The sequence below is a fragment of the Haliotis rufescens genome, unplaced genomic scaffold, assembly GCF_023055435.1.
Source record: "Haliotis rufescens isolate VD_foot unplaced genomic scaffold, xgHalRufe1.0.p SCAF_1, whole genome shotgun sequence".
In the NCBI taxonomy this organism is placed as follows: domain Eukaryota; kingdom Metazoa; phylum Mollusca; class Gastropoda; order Lepetellida; family Haliotidae; genus Haliotis; species Haliotis rufescens.
Window position 1 is genome coordinate 87,970,109 of NW_025963779.1, and position 20,541 is coordinate 87,990,649.

At 40.3% G+C, this 20,541-nt stretch overlaps 1 protein-coding gene across 1 annotated transcript in view; it reads left to right on the forward strand.

The window, feature by feature from the left end:
* The first annotated feature begins 8,463 nt into the window (after window positions 1-8,463).
* The window catches only part of LOC124119732 (ADAMTS-like protein 3), a 135,592-nt gene continuing 123,514 nt past the window's right edge, over window positions 8,464-20,541 (forward strand). Inside the window, exon 1 of the mRNA XM_046482362.2 lies at window positions 8,464-8,791. Coding sequence (XP_046338318.1) covers window positions 8,753-8,791 — 39 coding nt within the window. The 5' untranslated portion in view covers window positions 8,464-8,752. The remainder of the gene's footprint in view (window positions 8,792-20,541) is intronic.

A 20,541-nucleotide genomic window follows, 5' to 3' on the forward strand; every position in this document is an offset into this window, starting at 1 on the left:
TTCACGAGTTGTAACACAGTTAATTGCACCCCATGATTATACAATTGGTCAATTCCCAAGTGCCAACGCATTTCATAATGTTGTGTTTACAAGTTCCCGATGCAAATTGGTTTACTCACTCAAGTTTGAAATAACAACAATTTCGGGCCTACCTTTAGAATACAGTACCACAAACTTTTCAAACATGTGACAATACCCTATGACATAATTTGTATAATTGTATTGCCAGTCACACACCGGCGAAACAATGCCCTGTGACGTCAGGGGTCATCGAGTGTGTATAAGCTCCTCCCAGTGATCTATCATCTCTACACGCAATGTCATTGAATACGCCCAGCGGTGTTGAGAGTTTTAAATATTTGTTTACTGAATATAGCCCGCGGCGGCGCATTTTATAGCAAGCGCCAGTATACGAAAGCACTTTTATTTTATTTTTATTTTTTATTTCTTGTTTTTCTTGTAATTCAAGTGACTAAAATGGATATAAATGGGAACTAATATACATATATTATTTTTTCGGTTCATCAAGTTTCATTATTATGCACAAGAATGCAGTTTATTAGGGATATTATATTGGCGCAGAACACATCCAAATGTCGCCAGTGTTAGGGTTGGTTACCCCGAACTCTATCCTCAGCCCTTGGATCCTCAGCCCTTGGATCCTCACCCCTTTACGATCATTAGGGTTAGGTACCCGTCTAGGGGCTATTATAGATTCTATAGCGGCTCCTAATTATAATATTCTTCACACAAAAACGATTGAAAAGGTTGAAATGGTTTTGTGTCGAATAATTTGGCTGCTGGAAACTGTCCTGGAACATTCACACAAGCCACTCACTGTTGTGTCGTCACTAGCCATGTTCATGCCTCCCTCGTTCCTTACTTTTATCCACATCATCCTTACAGTGTTCCCTACCACACTTTTCTGTTACAAAAATCACCCGACGAATTATTAAATACCATGTAATTTCATGCGTATTCGCGAGTTCGACGTCTGACGTCTGACGCCTGGTGCCGTTTTCCGTTCGCGCCATATTGGCTCATTCCTCACCACTTGGTATCTTGTAGATTAAGGAATGGGATGAGTGCGCCAAAAGGCATCGGGATCATTCGTAAACGTTCGTAGACTAAAGTCACGAGATACCATGCCTACCCGTAACCTTCGTAAGTGTCCGCCACCTATTCGACCCTTTTCGTTCAGTTCCGTAACGTCGTAGGCATGACTAGGTAAATGTGCACTTAGTTTCACAGTGTGGACGTAGCTCAGTCGGTTAGGTGTCGGAAGGTCGCGAGTTCGTGTCCGACGGATTCTCACAAAAACTGGTTGCTTGTCTTTGAGACATGTGACCTACGGCTGAGATCGTCCTTACGAGAGGTTGTGGTACTGTATTCTTAAGGTCTCCCAATTTGGGATGCTATTTGGCCCGAAGAAACAGACCAGTAATTCCCCGCCTAGACACGCGTCTAATAATTCTGTAAGCAGCCTCACCATTCACTTACACTACATATATCGACATGTATGCTGTTCTGCTGTTCATTGACTAATTTGAAGGCAACGTTTCTAGCAGGGTGATTAGTCACCCTACAGATAACACCCTTTGCGGAGTTAACCTCTTGGGCTATGTGGATAAGGCGTCCGACCTCAGATCAGAAGGTCTGTGGTTCGAATCCACTTACGGGACTCAGACGTTTTCTGGCCGCTACACGTTGACGAAATAATAAACGAGAGAGGGATATACGAAAACATACTTAATGGTGAACCTATATAGTATACCGTAGTGTTGCAGGCATAGGGTCATCTTCGAGGATAAGGCCATCCTCATCTTCAGCTGGTTGATTAAAACAGTCTTACGGTTTGTAGCCCACCTTATTTGCACAGATCCCTGGACCAGACAAGACAGTAGCCAAGCCACGAGTAACTGTTGTCGTCAATAAAACAATGATCGTTTCATTATTTTGTTACTGTCTTTATTGTTTGCTATGATTGTTTTGTATAATATCCCATTACGTATTTAGACACAGCGAATTATATTCGCCTCAAGCAATGGATGAGACAGTTCAGGTAAAAGATAATTTCAAATAAACAATTAGTGTCTTACCTGTTTGGTAATTGTCTTGTTTATTCATATTTGCATTGAGTAAAAGTGAAACTGTCAGCGATTGTCCAGTAAACTGTCCATATGTGACCACTTTATTCCGTGTGATCGGGATCGGCCCCCACACTGCCGACTAGGGGCAGTACCGACAGTACGATGTCTCTTGCAATGTTCGCGATAATTATTTTTTTTAAATTACATGGTAGCGATAGACAAAAATGCTAACACTAAAACTATTATGTTGGGAGAGAGACTTTCAAGACCTTATATCGCTGTAGACATGTGCTCGCCGTTAAAGAATATATTTGTGCGTTACGGCAAAACTGTTTATGTTGCTAGTCATAGTAAAGCATACTCCCCAGGAGGCTGAAAATGCATTCTCCATGTATACCAATCCGTAACTGGGGTAATGACGTCGAGAAATGTCATTTCATCATCAATGTGGATTGGAATTTCAGAATCTGAGATTTACCTTATGTTTACTGTCTGAGACATGCACAAACCAGAGAGTTGTAATGGTGTCAGATAAGGCAGGAAGTGGCCCTTAGTGTGCATGCGATACCGACACTTAAGGCGTCGATAGCCACTTGAAGCGGAGGAAACATAAGCAAAGCAATTAACACACCCTCCAAACTACTTACTTACTTATGTAAGTCGTTTTAGAAGTTTGCTGAATGCTTCCTTGTAATTAGGAGCTAAATTTGATAAGAACGGATGAATTACAAACGATTAAAACAAATTCCACTGAAACTATTTTTTTTTCAATTATTCATTTTTCTGTCAACAGCACAACACATAAATCCGTCGATCTAGAACCTGACAAAACACCAGTGGCTGAATCCTGTCTCATTGGGACCGATACGGGTCTATGTGGAGACAGGATTTAGCCACGGCGACCCATCTGTCCCTAAATTATGTCTCGCTGTGGTGAAATCCTGTCTCCCTGGAACAGACGAGTCACTGTGGCTAAACTATGTCTCCCTGTGCCAGATGGGTCGCGCCTGTCTCACTGGCCCAGGTTAGTTACAACGTTGCTATTATGACAGCGCGGATAATATTTATCCTGGTGTGTTGGTTATTAAACGCCGCACTCGGCAATGTTCCAGTTATATGACGGTGGCCTGTAAATTATCAAGTCTGGACCAGATCTCCACGTGTGTTCCACAATACCTTGAACAAATTACAAAATAAGTAAAAGTGAGCATGACAGTGCTTGTCGCAAGAAGCGACGACAAACGGAATCGGGTGGTCAGACTCGCTGAGTTGGTTGATGCATGTCATCGTATCCCATTTGCGTAGATCGATGCTCATAATATCAGTCCCTGGATTGGCTCGTCCAGTCTCGATTATTTATTTATTGTATTATCGCGGCGTAAAACACTATCCACTCACTGAACAGTCCAAGTGTATATAGTATTGTTGTGCAATGATTCCTCGGCAGTTGACAGACACATATGAAAACAGGCACCTGTCCGATATGTTTGTGTGGCCAGCTGACCATTCCCTTTGTCCGTCCGTCCCCGCACCTGTCCGTGCAGGTGTTTCACAACGCAGCACCAACATTCAGCAATTCCTTCAACATACGCTTCAACCTATTTGAGTTCACCACAAAGTGTGTCAGTAATGATAACGTCTGTTTTTCTCAGCAGTCACGGCTTAAGGTATTTGTTGTCTTGGGTTGGTGTGTTTGTCTAGTGTTGGTAAAGCATATAGAAGCACAGCGCGACTGAGGAACGGCACCTCCGCTGTTTGCACAGAGATTCAGGCTGTTTGCAGGAGATGATCAGCCCTGATGCCGTCTTCGCTTCAGATGGACTCCACAGCAACCATCGACGAGTCATGAAAGTTTACGAACGATGTATAAAGGAAGGAAATCGCAACAATTATATATCAACCAACACTGACTCAGTTCAAGCACTGTTTGCATCTGATGTATGATACATATCCGTCGTTTCTTGGGATGACGTTTCTTCGCTTGTCTCTTGTCCGTATCTGGTCGGCAGATCCCCCAGTATACCTTCAAGCAATGGCTGTTTCAGAAGAGCAAGCTGTGCGGCCATCATGGCATCTGATACCTTGCTTCTAGCCACTTCCGGTCGATGAGGTAGCCTAATGGCTCTAACACTCGCCCACCAAGGCTTCGTTTTCCCATGTGGAAACAATGTGTGAAGGCATTTTTTGTTATGTGTCCAACGTCGTAATATCGCTTTAATATTGCTAAAGAGGCGTAAAATCTCACTCACTCGCTCCGTATTGCTAGGCCAACAAACCAAGAACATGGACATGACATTGCACATAGGTAATGTCAGTAGCCGATGTGTCTTGCTGATTTTGATATGTTCTAGGCATCTAAAATTAACATTATTCATATTCAAATATACACCGTATTGAGGAATGGTTCCTTTCAGTACTGCAGGGCCACGGGCCTTTAATTATAATATACACGATACAGTCGTATATAACTCTACACGAACATAGAGTCATAACAAATGAATGATTGTGTTACGGAGTCCATTCTGATATGTGGCTAGCCACTCATTCCTCTCTGCAAGTGCTGGTAAAGCAGGAAATATTACGAGTCTATACCCTGTCAATAAGCAGAATTCACGTTTTTTATCTGAAATGCCCATTTTGTGTCATCTGATCGGGGGCTAGAGTCTCCAACTAGTTTCTGTCCATATTTTAAATGAGGTCGTGGGTTATGAAAACTGAAACTCAACTCGAGGGAACACGGATGTCCACTTCGTTAAATGCTCTGCAATCCCTGTCCCGTGTGCGAGTTGAGATCTATTGTACAAGCGCGTTAATGGATCAGATGATCAGGGTCGGTTGATTGCGTAGCATCGTATCCCGACCGCATGGACGCTGCTCATGATATCAATCACTGGTTTGTCTGGTCCATACTACACAGCTGAACTATCTCTGAGTACGGTGTTAACGAGAAACAAACTACTTCCGCCAAGCATCACTCACTCACTCACTTACTCACTCACCCCACCTCACCTCACATCTTGATCATATTTATGATTTCCCCTGTTCTTGCCTTGTTTTTGAACTCAAGATAAGATCTAACGATAGGTAATGATAAGGGAAAAGTATACCTTTGAACTAGTTGGTGTATTGGTCACTGTCCATCACCAAGCACATGTCTGAACATATGCTTATAATGTGTTTTTTATTAGATTGCTGATTTACGTAATCATGTTTTTATCAGGATAAGATATATTTCTCACTCTTGCAAAATCGTCGATGACAGCTTGGATAAAAAAATTCCCCATCGCTGTTTACTTTATTGTGCGATTTTCTCTAAAATAGATGCACGAGGTCTGCGGTTAGAAGTGATGTTTTCACAGAACGCTTTGTGTTATCCTTGTTCTTACGGGCGAGATATATTGAAGGCTGGCTTGTAACAATACCTTCTGCACCTCTGCATCCTGTGTTTTAAGAATAGTGCATATGTGCATCTGTTGCAGACAGCTCCTCTGACAGCTGTGGAGCAGCCGTATGTGGTCTGTTGTGCTGCCTTTGCCTGTAGTTCAGGCGATGTCACAATTAAACACCACATTATACTGGGTTTTTCTTGTAACCAAAATACTGGTAGATGAAAATGGTTATTTGGCAATCAATTATCTATCACTTTCGAATGTTTTTTGCACTCTGTTTTTCGCATGACCCAACACTGTTTTCACCGTTCTGCAATTGCAGGAAACATTTTAACTATTCACCTACATCAATTGTTCGATCTTTCGCAAAATAACAGCAAATGTTCTAAACTTCAATTATCCACGTACTCTTCAATCATCCTTTGATCACCCACGTACTCTTCAATCATCCGTTGATCATTCACGTACCCTTCAATCATCCGTTGATCATTCACGTACCATTCAATCATCCGTTGATCATTCACGTACCCTTCAATCATCCGTTGATCGTCCACGTACTCTTCAATCATCCTTTGATCGTCCACGTACCCTTCAATCATCCGTTGATCGTCCACGTACCATTCAATCATCCTTTGATAATTCACGTACTCTTCAATCATCCTTTGATCGTCCACGTACCCTTCAATCATCCTTTGATCATCCACGTACCCTTCAATCATCCTTTGATCATTCACGTACTCTTCAATCATCCTTTGATCGTCCACGTACTCTTCAATCACCCTTTGATCATCCACGTACTATTCAATCATCCTTTGATCATACACGCACCTACAGAAATGTTTCAATCATTCACGCACATACAGCAATGTTCACACATTCACGCACCTGCAACACAGTTCATACATTCACACACCTACAGCAATGTTCATACATACACACACCTACAAGTGTTCATTCATTAACGAACCTTCAGCAATGTACATACATACACGCGCCTACAGCAATGTTTCAATCATTCACGCACCTACAGCAATGTTTCAATCATTCACACACCTACAGCAATGTACATACATTCACGCACCTACAGCAATGTACATACATTCACGCACCTACAGCAATGTACATACATTCACGCACCTACAGCAATGTACATACATTCACGCACCTACAGCAATGTACATACATTCACACACCTACAGCAATGTACATACATTCACACACATACATCAATGTACATACATTCACGCACCTACAGCAATGTACATACATTCACACACCTACAGCAATGTACATACATTCACGCACCTACAGCAATGTACATACATTCACACACCTACAGCAATGTACATACATTCACGCACCTACAGCAATGTACATACATTCACACACCTACAGCAATGTACATACATTCACGCACCTACAGCAATGTACATACATTCACACACCTACAGCAATGTACATACATTCACGCACCTACAGCAATGTACATACATTCACGCACCTACAGCAATGTACATACATTCACGCACCTACAGCAATTTACATACATTCACGCACCTACAGCAATGTTTCAATCATTCACGCACCTACGTCCATATTTCTACTGCCTTGAGCCTACAGTGACTGCCACCCCTAGTGAGCGTGTGTCCTTTTGCACTCGTGACTGCTACCACCCTGTGCGTGTATGTCACTGTGCACTAGTGACGACTGCCACACGTATGATATGCTGCACAAGTGAGAAGAAATGGACGACATATTCCTGCTTTAGCATTCTGCAAGCCATGGTCATCGTTTCGTAACAACAGATACCAATTTATCATACAACCGCACACATGGCAAAATCCAGTAAGCTTACAATGTTAATCCTTTGAAACTATAAAGTGTTTTTTCAGAGTGAAAGGTAGCTACTAAAAGCCTCACAATCTGACCTTTGACCCATTAATGAACATGTACATAGCGAGCAGGACATGTTGACCACGATTTATCATTTTATCTAGCTGGTTGAGTATGTTGTTTGAGCTGATGGGGCACACACTGACTAATGCTTGTTCCTGGATACTTTGGGTCTGAAGCATCTTATGTTTCACCGATAACACATTGGTACACAAGGCATGGTACGTTCTTGTTAGGGAGGATGATAGGTGTCCAGATCAGGAACTACAGACCAGAGTTCCAGATAAGCTGCGTTATTGCGTAATATGCGCAAAGAATATCACATTACCCCATATAATTTTGAGTTACGTAGAAATTCGCATGAACTCAATCGTAAAACAAGACTGTACGTAATTGCCTAATGTTTCCGTTTCCGCTTGCGTACTTGTATGTACAGTTCTATATTTACTGATTGAATGCGACATGTGACACACTTAGGGCAGCAAAATGAACAGATGCAAGTTAGAAATATCCCGAATCAGCATTTTTTTTAAAAACTCATTGGTTTAAAATACCCGAGTACCCAAAAGTATACTGAATACCCAAAGAATAACTTTCACTACCCAATGTACACGATACTATGCGAATGGTTTAGAAAATTATGTAAAAACCTGATTCAGAGGTGGTCCAAGGAAGGACATTGTATCTCTAATGCAGCAAAGTATGACATCTTCCACATGCCATATTACTGTGCAATGCTAATTGGCATTCTTGATTTAATCATATCATTATGATATTTCCTCCATGACTATTCAATTAATCCCAAAACGACCACGTCGTAGAATTCTTTTCTTCTGATGTTGTTTATTTAAAACGAAATATTATTTTCAATCGGGATTGAAAAATATACTATCGCATTAACGGAGAAGCCTACAAGCTTCCCTTGATTAAAACTTTCTGTTCCCTTTATTTTCAAGAGAATAATGGTTTGTGTAAGTAAAATGTTTTTCCAGGTTTTACAATTACACAACGAAGCATTATGTGATGAGAGGAGGCAACGTGAGGCAGAGCTCGGAGTACAAATGGCTTATGGTCTGGCGTTTGCAAGCCGAGAAAGGGGGACCCCCTGAACGCGGACGAGTGGGAGGGTTGAGACGGCGTCTGTAGCAGCGTGAGGAGTGTCGGAGGAGGGGATGTCCTCCCAAACACTGCAGCAGCAACCATGGCGATGCTTGTCAGTCTTATTAATGTTGGTTTAGACGTGCAGGAGAAGTATCCAGTTGAACTTGGACGTGAAGCAAGAAGGATGCCAAGTGTTTAACTCATTCATATTGGTCACTATATACATACGTGAATGTGTGCAGATAGGAGTTTACAAGATCGTCACATTAACCAACCACGATGACAGTGACACTCGTAGACGTCATCATCGCCGCGTGGGTGAGTACTTGTCTAATAGTTCCATAGCATGGTGTATGTATTGTGTGGGGCTGTAGCGACATGTTCAACACACAGGCTAGCATGGGGCCAAACATCTGTGATGCAACATCTGAAACAGTTCAACTCAGTTTCCCAACGTTCTCAGACACGAGGTTCTCCCTGGCGTTACATTGAAGGAAACTCTACAACCCAAATTCTCGACCTGGGGGAGGAATTGACGAGGATGGCCATGACTTGATTGATAATGTGTTATTTATTTATTTATTTATTTATTTATTTATTTATTTATTTATTTATTTATTTATTTTGTTTATTTTATATTATATTTATTTAGGTTTTTTTATTTTTTTATTTATTTATTGTTTGTTTGTTTGTTTGTGTGTTTGTTTGTTTATCCAGCTAGTAAGTTTCTTCGTTATTTATTTCTTCATTCATTCATTCATATATTCTTTTGTTTATAAAGCTTTTCATTTTTTGTTTTTAAGCCATTAATTATTGAGTTATTTGTCCATCTGTCAATCATTATTATTTTGCTTCAAAGTATAGACGAGTTTTGTATCGTCCATTCCTATCAGCGTATATATGAATCCCCTGCAAAGATATTCAATGTATTTGTTCAATCACACAAAAAGTCAACGTATGTGCAACGCATAACAGGGAGTTGTTTCACCATTCCTTCAAAACAATTCTGTAGCATTTTTCAGCGATGTGTGAGAATTTCGTGCACTGAAACACTGCTGACGAGAGACCGTGTATGACAAAGCGTACACCCCTATAGGGAAACGTCATGAGCGACCCACAAAACACAAGAATTGCTATGTCAGAACGGAGATGGAATTATTATTATTTCCGACATGTCGAGAACGTGAATGAATTTAGCTTTGGGCGTCAAAACCTCTACTGTTGAGTCGTGCAACCCTCGCCTTTACTGAAGTCAAGCAGTTTGCACTTGTCTGTGGGAGGCAGTACGGCTTGTATATACTCAAATGGGTCAGATCTTAATGTATAGATGACTCTATGTTGATTTTGAGATATCTTTGTTTTCCTTGGCCTGTGTGTTTATACGTAAAGTGCACTATTTTCTGCAACCCAAGATGTCAAGAAGATTATGTTTAAATCTCTGATTTCAATAACTACAGTACTTAAACATAATTTGCAAACCTTCTGGTTTGTGACCGGGGGAGTGCCTACCCAAACAGTATTATCTTGGAGGACAAACGGCGTTCTGTAGCGACTTGGAAGGGACATACACATGTGTGTTTAATACACTTGTGAAAGATGTGTCACACAAGCACTATATATACTACCCTCACCCAAGATAATAATTAAAGGAAATAGCTTGGATATAGTTACGCGCTTTTCGAAAACGTAATATTATATCATCACACACTATCGCGTGGAATGTAAACTATTTATGATAGATTCTAACCTTCTCGGCATGTTATCATGCACCGAGGGAATACAATATCATTATCCAGTGGGGAGTGAGTCAGGGCGCTTCTGTGGTCTAGGTGGTGTTACTCATTACTTTGCCGAGCCACGATCTGTTTGTCCTGGGTTCGAATCCCAGATTCTCCCCTAGATGAGGTTCCTTGGTCTGCTAGCACTATTCCACTGGTTCTGGTTTTCACCAAAGAGGTAAACGTCTACGACTGGTATTATTGTTGGCTTTTCTCCAACACTAATCATCAAGTTGCCATACTGCGATATAACCGAACAGTGTTCAAAGAGCGATTAAGTACATTCAACTTATTCACTCATTCGATCACTGACAATGATCTGTTCTGCGTTGTTTTCAGTTTTACGGTATAAAAAACTCAGTGTCACTTTAAATTAAGTTAAAACTGTTATTTTAATGTTATAATTTAACAAATGAATATATAATATCGTTAAAACGAAATTAAATCGTAATGGGCCAACGAATTTTATCACACATATGCTGTACCCTGACCGCTTCCAAATTAGAGATTGGCTTGCAAGCTGGCGGTTGAATTCAGTGGGTGACTCCCCAATTTGTCCACTTCCAAATTAGACATTGGCTTTGCAAAGAGGCTGTCGAATTCAGTGGACGACTCCCCCATTCATGAGAACCACATCCTGGCCACTGGTTCCTCATTAGCTTCTTCATGAATGTTCACGATGTTTTTTGCCGTATCGTGGAGCTCCCGTTACATGAGTCGTGCCAGCTGCCGCGGCTTGTTACAACATGGGCCCGTGTTGCAGTTGTGGGAACGCTGTGACGATGGCGGCGCTGCCTGCTGTGTAGTTACAGATGTAACTGTTCAGATGTCGTCTTCTAGATGTAACACTCTTGCAGCCAGTTGTTGGGCCGCAAGGTGCCTGCAATTATTCCTGTTAATCTTGTTGCCTTGGTTCCAAGTTATTGACAATAATCTAAGGTTTAACTGATTGGGTCACATTTGCTTTCATTCCGTAAAAATACATATTTGATAAGTGATTTTCTGATCAAGAACAGGTTAATGCATAATTGTACTTACTATTCTCACTAAAACAGCTAACAAAAATGGTTAAGGCTCATAAATTTTAATCTCTCTTGAAGGATATAAAAAAATGTTAAATGAATGGCATAAAATAATTGCCCAAGAAAAGATATATCCGAAAACAGTAGACTTTGTCATGGTAAAATCCCCGTAGTCTACGTTGTCAGCCTAGATACAAATCCGAACAATAAATACTAAACGGCTGTGGCCTTGTTACCTTGAACATAATGTATTAATATGTAGTACATTGTTTTGTAAACACATATACTAGTTTTGCTTTGCGAAGGACTGAAGGACAAACAAATTGTCTTCACACTCCTGCGACTTTTGCAAGGAACGACATTCCCAAGATTAAAACGCGATGTCACCTAACTTCCTGAGAAGCAATAACTTTATCTTGATCTTTAACAAAATGAAATCTTTTCTTTAGGGCGTAAGCCATTAGATAAGTCAGTGAAAGTCAAGCGATAATGTCGCGTGTTGCGTATTCCGCATCAATCATGCATGTGTTTTGCTTCAAAAGGTATTAGGGCATAATTCGTTTGAAATGCGAGAAGGAGATAAACAGACCCGGGTGGCAAAAAGTTGAAACGGTGGGGAATATTTCTCAGTTTCAAATATGCAGAACGAATTAGCAAAGGGCAAGTGTTGTGAATGCCACGCAGAGAGGTGGGACGGATCAAATAATTTAGCAGAATTTAATGCTTTCAAAATTAACCCTTGATTTGTTTACAAGACTTGTGTCATTTAACATTAACGCAAACATGAAATATGTTTAACATTCGTCGCTATATTTGTTTAGGAAGCCGTACCGACACAGTGGGGGATACTTATACCCAAACTAAGCCAATTTTCCCGTCATGTCGGCGGGGTCGACGTACAGATTGGTGTTAGAGAAGGCTGTACAGTCTGTACGCTATGTACGGGGCAGCTTGATATGTATCTCAATAATCATCTCCAAATTGCTCGCTGATTATAATTTTGATATATAAGATAGCAACGCGATAAATCGCAAAGAACAATGTAGAACGAAGCGTGATTTATTTCACTATAAAACATTGTTCTATCATGACGTCTTCGAATATGCGCTCGCAACTTGATGACGCTATATATTGGACGACTTTATTTTTGAGAGGGAAGTGTCTGAGAGTTGTTCCCCATAGATGTAGCTGGGTTACGTAAATAGATGCAGTGGCCGAACGCTAGCATCCCAATGTGGGAGAGAGATGACAGTCGGTTTAAGGAGAAAAGGTACAGATGATCGATGTGAGGATTGTTAGAATATACGGGAAATACCAAACTTGACCCACCTGTTCATAAAATGGATTTTATTCAGGGAGTTATTATTATTAATATTTGGGTAAAGCTTTTAAAGATTGTACATTTTATCAACATCCTCCCACTCGTCGTTTATTTCTTAAATATGTTTTATACATAATAAACACGGGAATTCGTACATCTGATTTTCATATTGCATGGTGTTATCCATAGCATGATGTTACTAATTTCAGTTGGTTATTAACATCGTCTATAGAGGCGTATGACAATACGATTGTTTGTTATGTAACATCACACTCAGAAAATTGATCAGACGAAAGACCAAATATTATGTTGTTATTTTCAATAACATAACATTTACCTGTACTCTACTTTACATGAAGCACAGATGTTTTTTTATCACATCACACGTTGACATTTGCACTACTGTACACATCAATAGTGTCATGTCACACGTTGACATTTGCACTACTGTACACATCAATAGTGTCATGTCACACGTTGACATTTGCCCTACTATACACATCAATAGTGTCATGTCACACGTTGACATTTGCACTATTGTACACATCAATAGTGTCATGTCACACTTTGACATTTGCACTATTGTACACATCAGTAGTGTCATGTCACACGTTGACATTTGCACTATTGTACACATCAATAGTGTCATGTCACACGTTGACATTTGCACTACTGTACACATCAATAGTGTCATGTCACACGTTGACATTTGCACTATTGTACACATCAGTAGTGTCATGGCACACGTTGACATTTGCACTAGTGTATACATCAATAGTGTCGTGTCACACGTTGACATTTGCGCTACTGTACACATCCATCGTATCAGGTCACACGTTGACATTTGCACTACTGTACACATCCATCGTATCATGTCACACGTTGACATTTGCACTGCTGTACACATCAATAGTGTCGTGTCACACGTTGACATTTGCACTACTGTACACATCCAACGTATCATGTCACACGTTGACATTTGCGCTACTGTACACATCCATCATATCATGTCACACGTTGACATTTGCACTACTGTACACATCCATCGTATCATGTCACACGTTGCCATTTGCACTGCTGTACACATCAATAGTGTCATGTCACACGTTGCCATTTGCACTACTGTACACATCAATAGTGTCATGTCACACGTTGACATTTGCCCTACTATACACATCAATAGTGTCATGTCACACGTTGACATTTGCACTACTGTACACATCAATAGTGTCATGTCACACTTTGACATTTGCACTACTGTACACATCAGTAGTGTCATGTCACACGTTGACATTTGCACTATTGTACACATCAATAGTGTCATGTCACACGTTGACATTTGCACTACTGTACACATCAGTAGTGTCATGTCACACGTTGACATTTGCACTATTGTACACATCAGTAGTGTCATGGCACACGTTGACATTTGCACTAGTGTATACATCAATAGTGTCGTGTCACACGTTGACATTTGCGCTACTGTACACATCCATCGTATCAGGTCACACGTTGACATTTGCACTACTGTACACATCCATCGTATCATGTCACACGTTGACATTTGCACTGCTGTACACATCAATAGTGTCGTGTCACACGTTGACATTCGCACTACTGTACACATCCAACGTATCATGTCACACGTTGACATTTGCGCTACTGTACACATCCATCATATCATGTCACACGTTGACATTTGCACTACTGTACACATCCATCGTATCATGTCACACGTTGACATTTGCACTGCTGTACACATCAATAGTGTTATGTCACACGTTGCCATTTGCACTGCTGTACACATCAATAGTGTCATGTCACACGTTGACATTTTCACTACTGTACACATCAATAGTGTCATGTCACACGTTGACATTTTCACTACTGTACACATCAATAGTGTCATGTCACACGTTGACATTTGCACTACTGTACACATCAATAGTGTCATGTCACACGTTGACATTTGCACTACTGTACACATTAATATTATCATGTCACACGTTGACATTTGCACTACTGTACACATCAATAGTGTCATGTCACACGTTGCAATTTGCCCTACTGTGCACATCAATAGTATCATGTCACACGTTGACATTTGCACTACTGTACGCATCAATAGTGTCATGTCACACGAGAGATAAACACATGAGATAAACTTCTTATAAATTAATGGGCAAGAAAAGCCAAAAATATATTTATTGACGGTAAATAAGCAAAACAATAATCATACAATAATTCAATACAAATCATACTTTATGAGTTGCTGAAATTCATTGGTCCTTTAGTTTCATATAAACAGAACATCTGGTGTCATCACTGACACTTTCACACCTATTCATGAATATAATCACTTGATTGTGTGACTTCCATTTTGTTTAAGCTCTGCTCTCTCTTTTTCTTGTCGCAGCAACAATAAGAATATAAACACTCCTTGGGTTTTGACGTTTTTTAAAACAAAGTACATGGCCTTTGCACAATGCGATTTGCATTTGACCAACACGAATATTATCGCATAAATACACGCGTAATGGATATGAATAATAAATCTCAAACAGACGCCATACGAAGTCTGGTAGCCATTGTTGCGCTGTACGTAAGCCCCTTTGCCCCGGTAGGGAGCCGTGTGCAGCAATAATACGTAGCGTATTGCATCCAAATGTTAGTCCGCATCATCTGAAATATGTCTGTGGCTCTGGGAAAATACTCCGTGTATTAACTTCAAGGGGGGTGCTTCCTTTGTGCAGCATTTGCAAGGAATTAAAATTGGTAGAAAAATAGTGAACATTCAGTTCTCTTCTTTCAAGTTTAGGAAATAGAAACATTTTTAAATATAGGAAAATATTTCTACCTGCCAATAAGAGCAGCCCTAACAGATTAGGTCTTTGTGTATAAACATAACCACACAAAGGTCACATAGGTCACAGACAAATACGTGTTTGGGGCATTTTTGAATATTGTAGTGACTAAGATGTTATTGTTGGATTGAGAGTGCCATCTGGTAGATATCGCCACTTCATGTCGGGAAATCAGGCGAGACGTATCAGTGCGTGAACGGTTATAGGCTTGTTGTTCACGATGTGGACATGCCATACGTTACTGTAGGTTATACACTGGGTCTTCACGATGTGGACATGACATACGTTACTGTAGGTTATGCACTGGGTGTGTACGATGTGGACATGACATACGTTACTGTAGGTCATACACTGGGTCTTCACGATGTGGACATGCCATACGTTACTGTAGGTCATACACTGGGTCTTCACGATGTGGACATGCCATACGTTACTGTAGGTTATACACTGGGTCTTCACGATGTGGACATGACATACGTTACTGTAGGTTATACACTGGGTCTTCACGATGTGGACATGCCATACGTTACTGTAGGTTATACACTGGGTCTTCACGATGTGGACATGACATACGTTACTGTAGGTCATACACTGGGTCTTCACGATGTGGACATGACATACGTTACTGTAGGTCATACACTGGGTCTTCACGATGTGGACATGACATACGGTACTGTAGGTTATACACTGGGTCTTCACGATGTTGACATGACATACGTTACTGTAGGTTATACACTGGGTCTTCACGATGTGGACATGCCATACGTTACTGTAGGTTATACACTGGGTCTTCACGATGTGGACATGACATACGTTCCTGTAGGTTATACACTGGGTCTTCACGATGTGGACATAACATACGTTACTGTAGGTTATGCACTGGGTGTGTACGATGACTTCATGACATACGTTATTAGGGTTATAGACTGGGTCTACACGGTGCCTACATGACACGTTACTGTAGGTTATACACTGGGTGTGTACGATGACTTCATGACATACGTTATTAGGGTTATAGACTGGGTCTACACGGTGTCTACATGACACGTTACTGTAGGTTATACACTGGGTGTGTACGATGACTTCATGACATACGTTATTAGGGTTACAGACTGGGTCTACACGGTGTCTACATGACACGTTACTGTAGGTTATACACTGTGTGTGTACGATGACTTCATGACATACGTTATTAGGGTTATAGACTTGGTCTACACGGTGTCTACATGACACGTTACTGTAGGTTATACACTGGGTGTGTACGATGACTTCATGACATACGTTATTAGGGTTATAGACTTGGTCTACACGGTGTCTACATGAAAAACGTTACACGGGGTCCCTGGCTGTGCCTTCATGATATTCGGAGTTATAGACCAGGGCCTGGTTCCACAAAGTAATCTTAGCGGTAAGATGATCGTAACTTACATACTAAAACATGGGCTTATGACAGTCGTAGCGCTAAGATCGCCTTGTGGAACGGGTCCCAGCTCTTGACGTTGTGAACATGACATACATATTTCAACCTGACGTCTTTAACGTTTCAACATAACCGACGCGTTTAAGAAACACAGCAACAGATCGAATCTGAGGATGAAATTTATCTTGAGATGTGCGCTTTTTACACCGATGTAGCAATTTTGGAACACATATTACTGGTACCCTTCGCGAGATTAACCGGTTATTGTTTGTTTGTTGTTTAACGCCGCATTCAGCAATGTTCCAGCTATATGACGGTGGTCTGTAAATAATCGAGTCTGGACCAGACAATCCAGTGATTGACATCATGAGCATCGATCCAACCAATTGGGATCGATGACATGCATCAACCAAGTCAGCGAGCCTGACCACCCGATCCCGTTAGTCGCCTCTTACGACAAGCCTAGTCGCCATTTATGACAAGCATAGGTTGCTGAAGATTTATTCTACCCCGGATCTCCACGGGTCGATTAACCGGTTAAGGTGAATCACGAGTTTACCAACTGGTTACTACACATTTCCCAATAAATGAACGAAAAGAACAGTCGGAATATGAATATCCCGTGTAGACGAGTCCTCCCTTGCTGTAAGCCAGAAAGACAAATCCGATCATTTTGTTTTGCTTGGTGTGACTTGGACCCTTTATGTCATAACATATGCTTTGAGGAACCTAACGTGAATCAATACGTCAGTAAATGTACTCGCACCTGTCTCTCGTTGTCAAAATCAACTTCCCATCCCAGCTATCGCGGTTACACTTACTGAAATATGCTACTTCCTGTATGCTGTCATGCCAATTTAACCAAGAGTAATATTAAAGAATAGGATAGTCCTTTTTGTTTTTTAGTTGTATATAATACGAGTGTACATATGTGCATCTGGAACTCATTTTTAACAGAAGAGGAACGTAACAGGAAGTTGTATGATACTGAACCTGGAACATACATTCTTAACAGAAGACGAATGTAACAGGAAATTGTATAGTACGGAACCTGGAACATATTCTTTAACAGAAGACGAATGTAACAGAGAATTGTATAATACTGAATCTGGAACATATTCTTTAACAGAAGACGAATGTAACAGGAAATTATATAATACGGAACCTGGAACATATTCTTAAACAGAAGACGAATGTAACAGGATATAATATAATACGGAACCTGGAACATATTCTATAACAGAAGACAAATGTAACAGAAATTATATAATACTGAATCTGGAACATATTCTATAACAGAAGACGAACGTAACAGGGAATTATATAATACTGAATCTGGAACATATTCTATAACAGAAGACAAGCGTAACAGGGAATTATATAATACTGAATCTGGAACATATTCTATAACAGAAGACGAACGTAACAGGGAATTATATAATACTGAATCTGGAACATATTCTATAACAGAAGACGAACGTAACAGGGAATTATATAATACTGAATCTGGAACATATTCTATAACAGAAGACGAACGTAACAGGGAATTATATAATACTGAATCTGGAACATATTCTATAACAGAAGACAAGCGTAACAGGGAATTATATAAAACGGCATCCGGAATACATGACATAACAGAAGACGTATATAAGAAGGCATTGTATACGGCATCTGGTTCATATTCTTTAACAGAAGACGAATACAACAACGACTTCTATATTACGGCATCTGGAACACATTGCTTAACAAAAGACGTAATTAACAAGGCATTGTATGACGAAAGTTAATCAGGAATTTAAGGGAAGAAATTAGCTGAAAAAACATAATGCGTTACTTTCTTTTCTTGCTTAAAATCTTGCAGCTGGATGTTTCCGTCATTTTTTTCTGTTTGGTTGCTGATGGCGTGTGTGTCGTTTTCGGCTGTGCTGCAATCCTCGCAGTGAACCTAGGATGGTTTGTGTAATCACTCAAGCAAACACAAACAAAAATGTGGTCATTCACATCACTCGAGCACACATGTGAATCTGGCTTGTTAGCACGTGCACTTGGAGTCCGTAGTGTCGCGCGCAGGAAGGGGAAGTATGCACGTGGCTGACTGTGTGTTCCGGAAGTAGCTGCTTCGTTTCCACTCAGCTCTCCTCGTGCGATCCCGTAACGCCATCACTACGGGGGGTAATTACAGTGAACCTTTGAATATGCGGTCGGATCCTGTTTATTTTATCACATATCAATAATGGAAAATTTAATTGAAACTTTAACAGACTTTTACGTTTCCGTCAAGACTTACAAACCGCAAGTCTAGCCCATCGAACAGCGTATCATATTCAATATCATTGAAAACAACATGCACAAGAAATAATAAAATAAATGAAGAGACATTTAGAGAAACTCTTGAATAAGCCTGGGGTTATTCTAACATAAATATTCCCGCTGATCAGGACAATTTTAAGAACAGATCATTTCACTAAGTGATTGGTGAACATTTCAAAACCTAAACTGGAAATAGTCTGGAAAAGACAAACCAGAGGTTGATACTATGAGCAACGGGAACACACAATCAGCAATATCCGCCTCTTAATAATTTTAGACCTCTAAAAGGGAGATTCATAAGCTATGGAATGAGTGAAAAATCAAATACACGTAATGCAATATTTCAATAAGAAAAGTAGATGCCGCTTCAACCTTGGCCATGAAATACTGAATCAATTCCACCAAACCGCTTCTGCCACAAAACTATAATACGATGCTTTATAAGAGCCAACATGCTGCAGACAACATGCCGTACACATCATGAGATCACAAACAGAGCCTGGACGGGGCTAGACTTTATGCAGTTGTAGTAAGCACCTGCTTGTAATCTGGGAGAGGTGGGCTGAGCAGAGCCTTTCATTGTTTATTCTGGGATGTTCTCTTTAAAACACTCATTTAGGTGTATCTCCAGTCATCTACAGAAATATCTACCATGTGCACCACGTTGTCGGATTATGACATTGTCAGCTAAACAAAGCATCTATTTCTTGTTGCAGACACTTTGTTGTAAATGCATTGTGTTGGACACATCGATGTTAGGTCCGAAAATAGATGTTTAAAATAAGATACGCACAGGCACTTTTTATACGCACAGACACTTTTTATATGCATAGGCACTTTTTTTACGTACAGGCACGTTTTATGGTGATTGGCCGCAGAAGACAGAGCTTAAAAGTTTTAAGACATGGAAGCCCAGAATAGATCGTGGCCTATTCTTAACATATTTTACACATTAAACTGACGATACTTCTGATAAAATAATGAATACATGCAATATTAGAAACAATAATTGGAATCAAGAATAACAAAATAAATATTGTATACTGAAAATCTTAATTTTTGACTTTGTGAAACTATTTGACATGCTTGGGTGTCAAGCATGGTAGTGGTAGTTTATGTTGATTCTTTCCCGGCATTGATACCTTATGCACCACCCGTGGTATGGCTGGAATATACCTTCATAATCAACATAACCCTTAGACTAACATATAGTCATCGAAATAAAGTCAAGTAGACGTTTAAATTATTAAAAATTCTATACAGGAACCCTCGAGTATTAAGGAACCCGGAATTCTTTGAATTCCAGGGGTGAAAGGGGGATAATATTGGCTGCTAGAGTTCTGAAGGGGA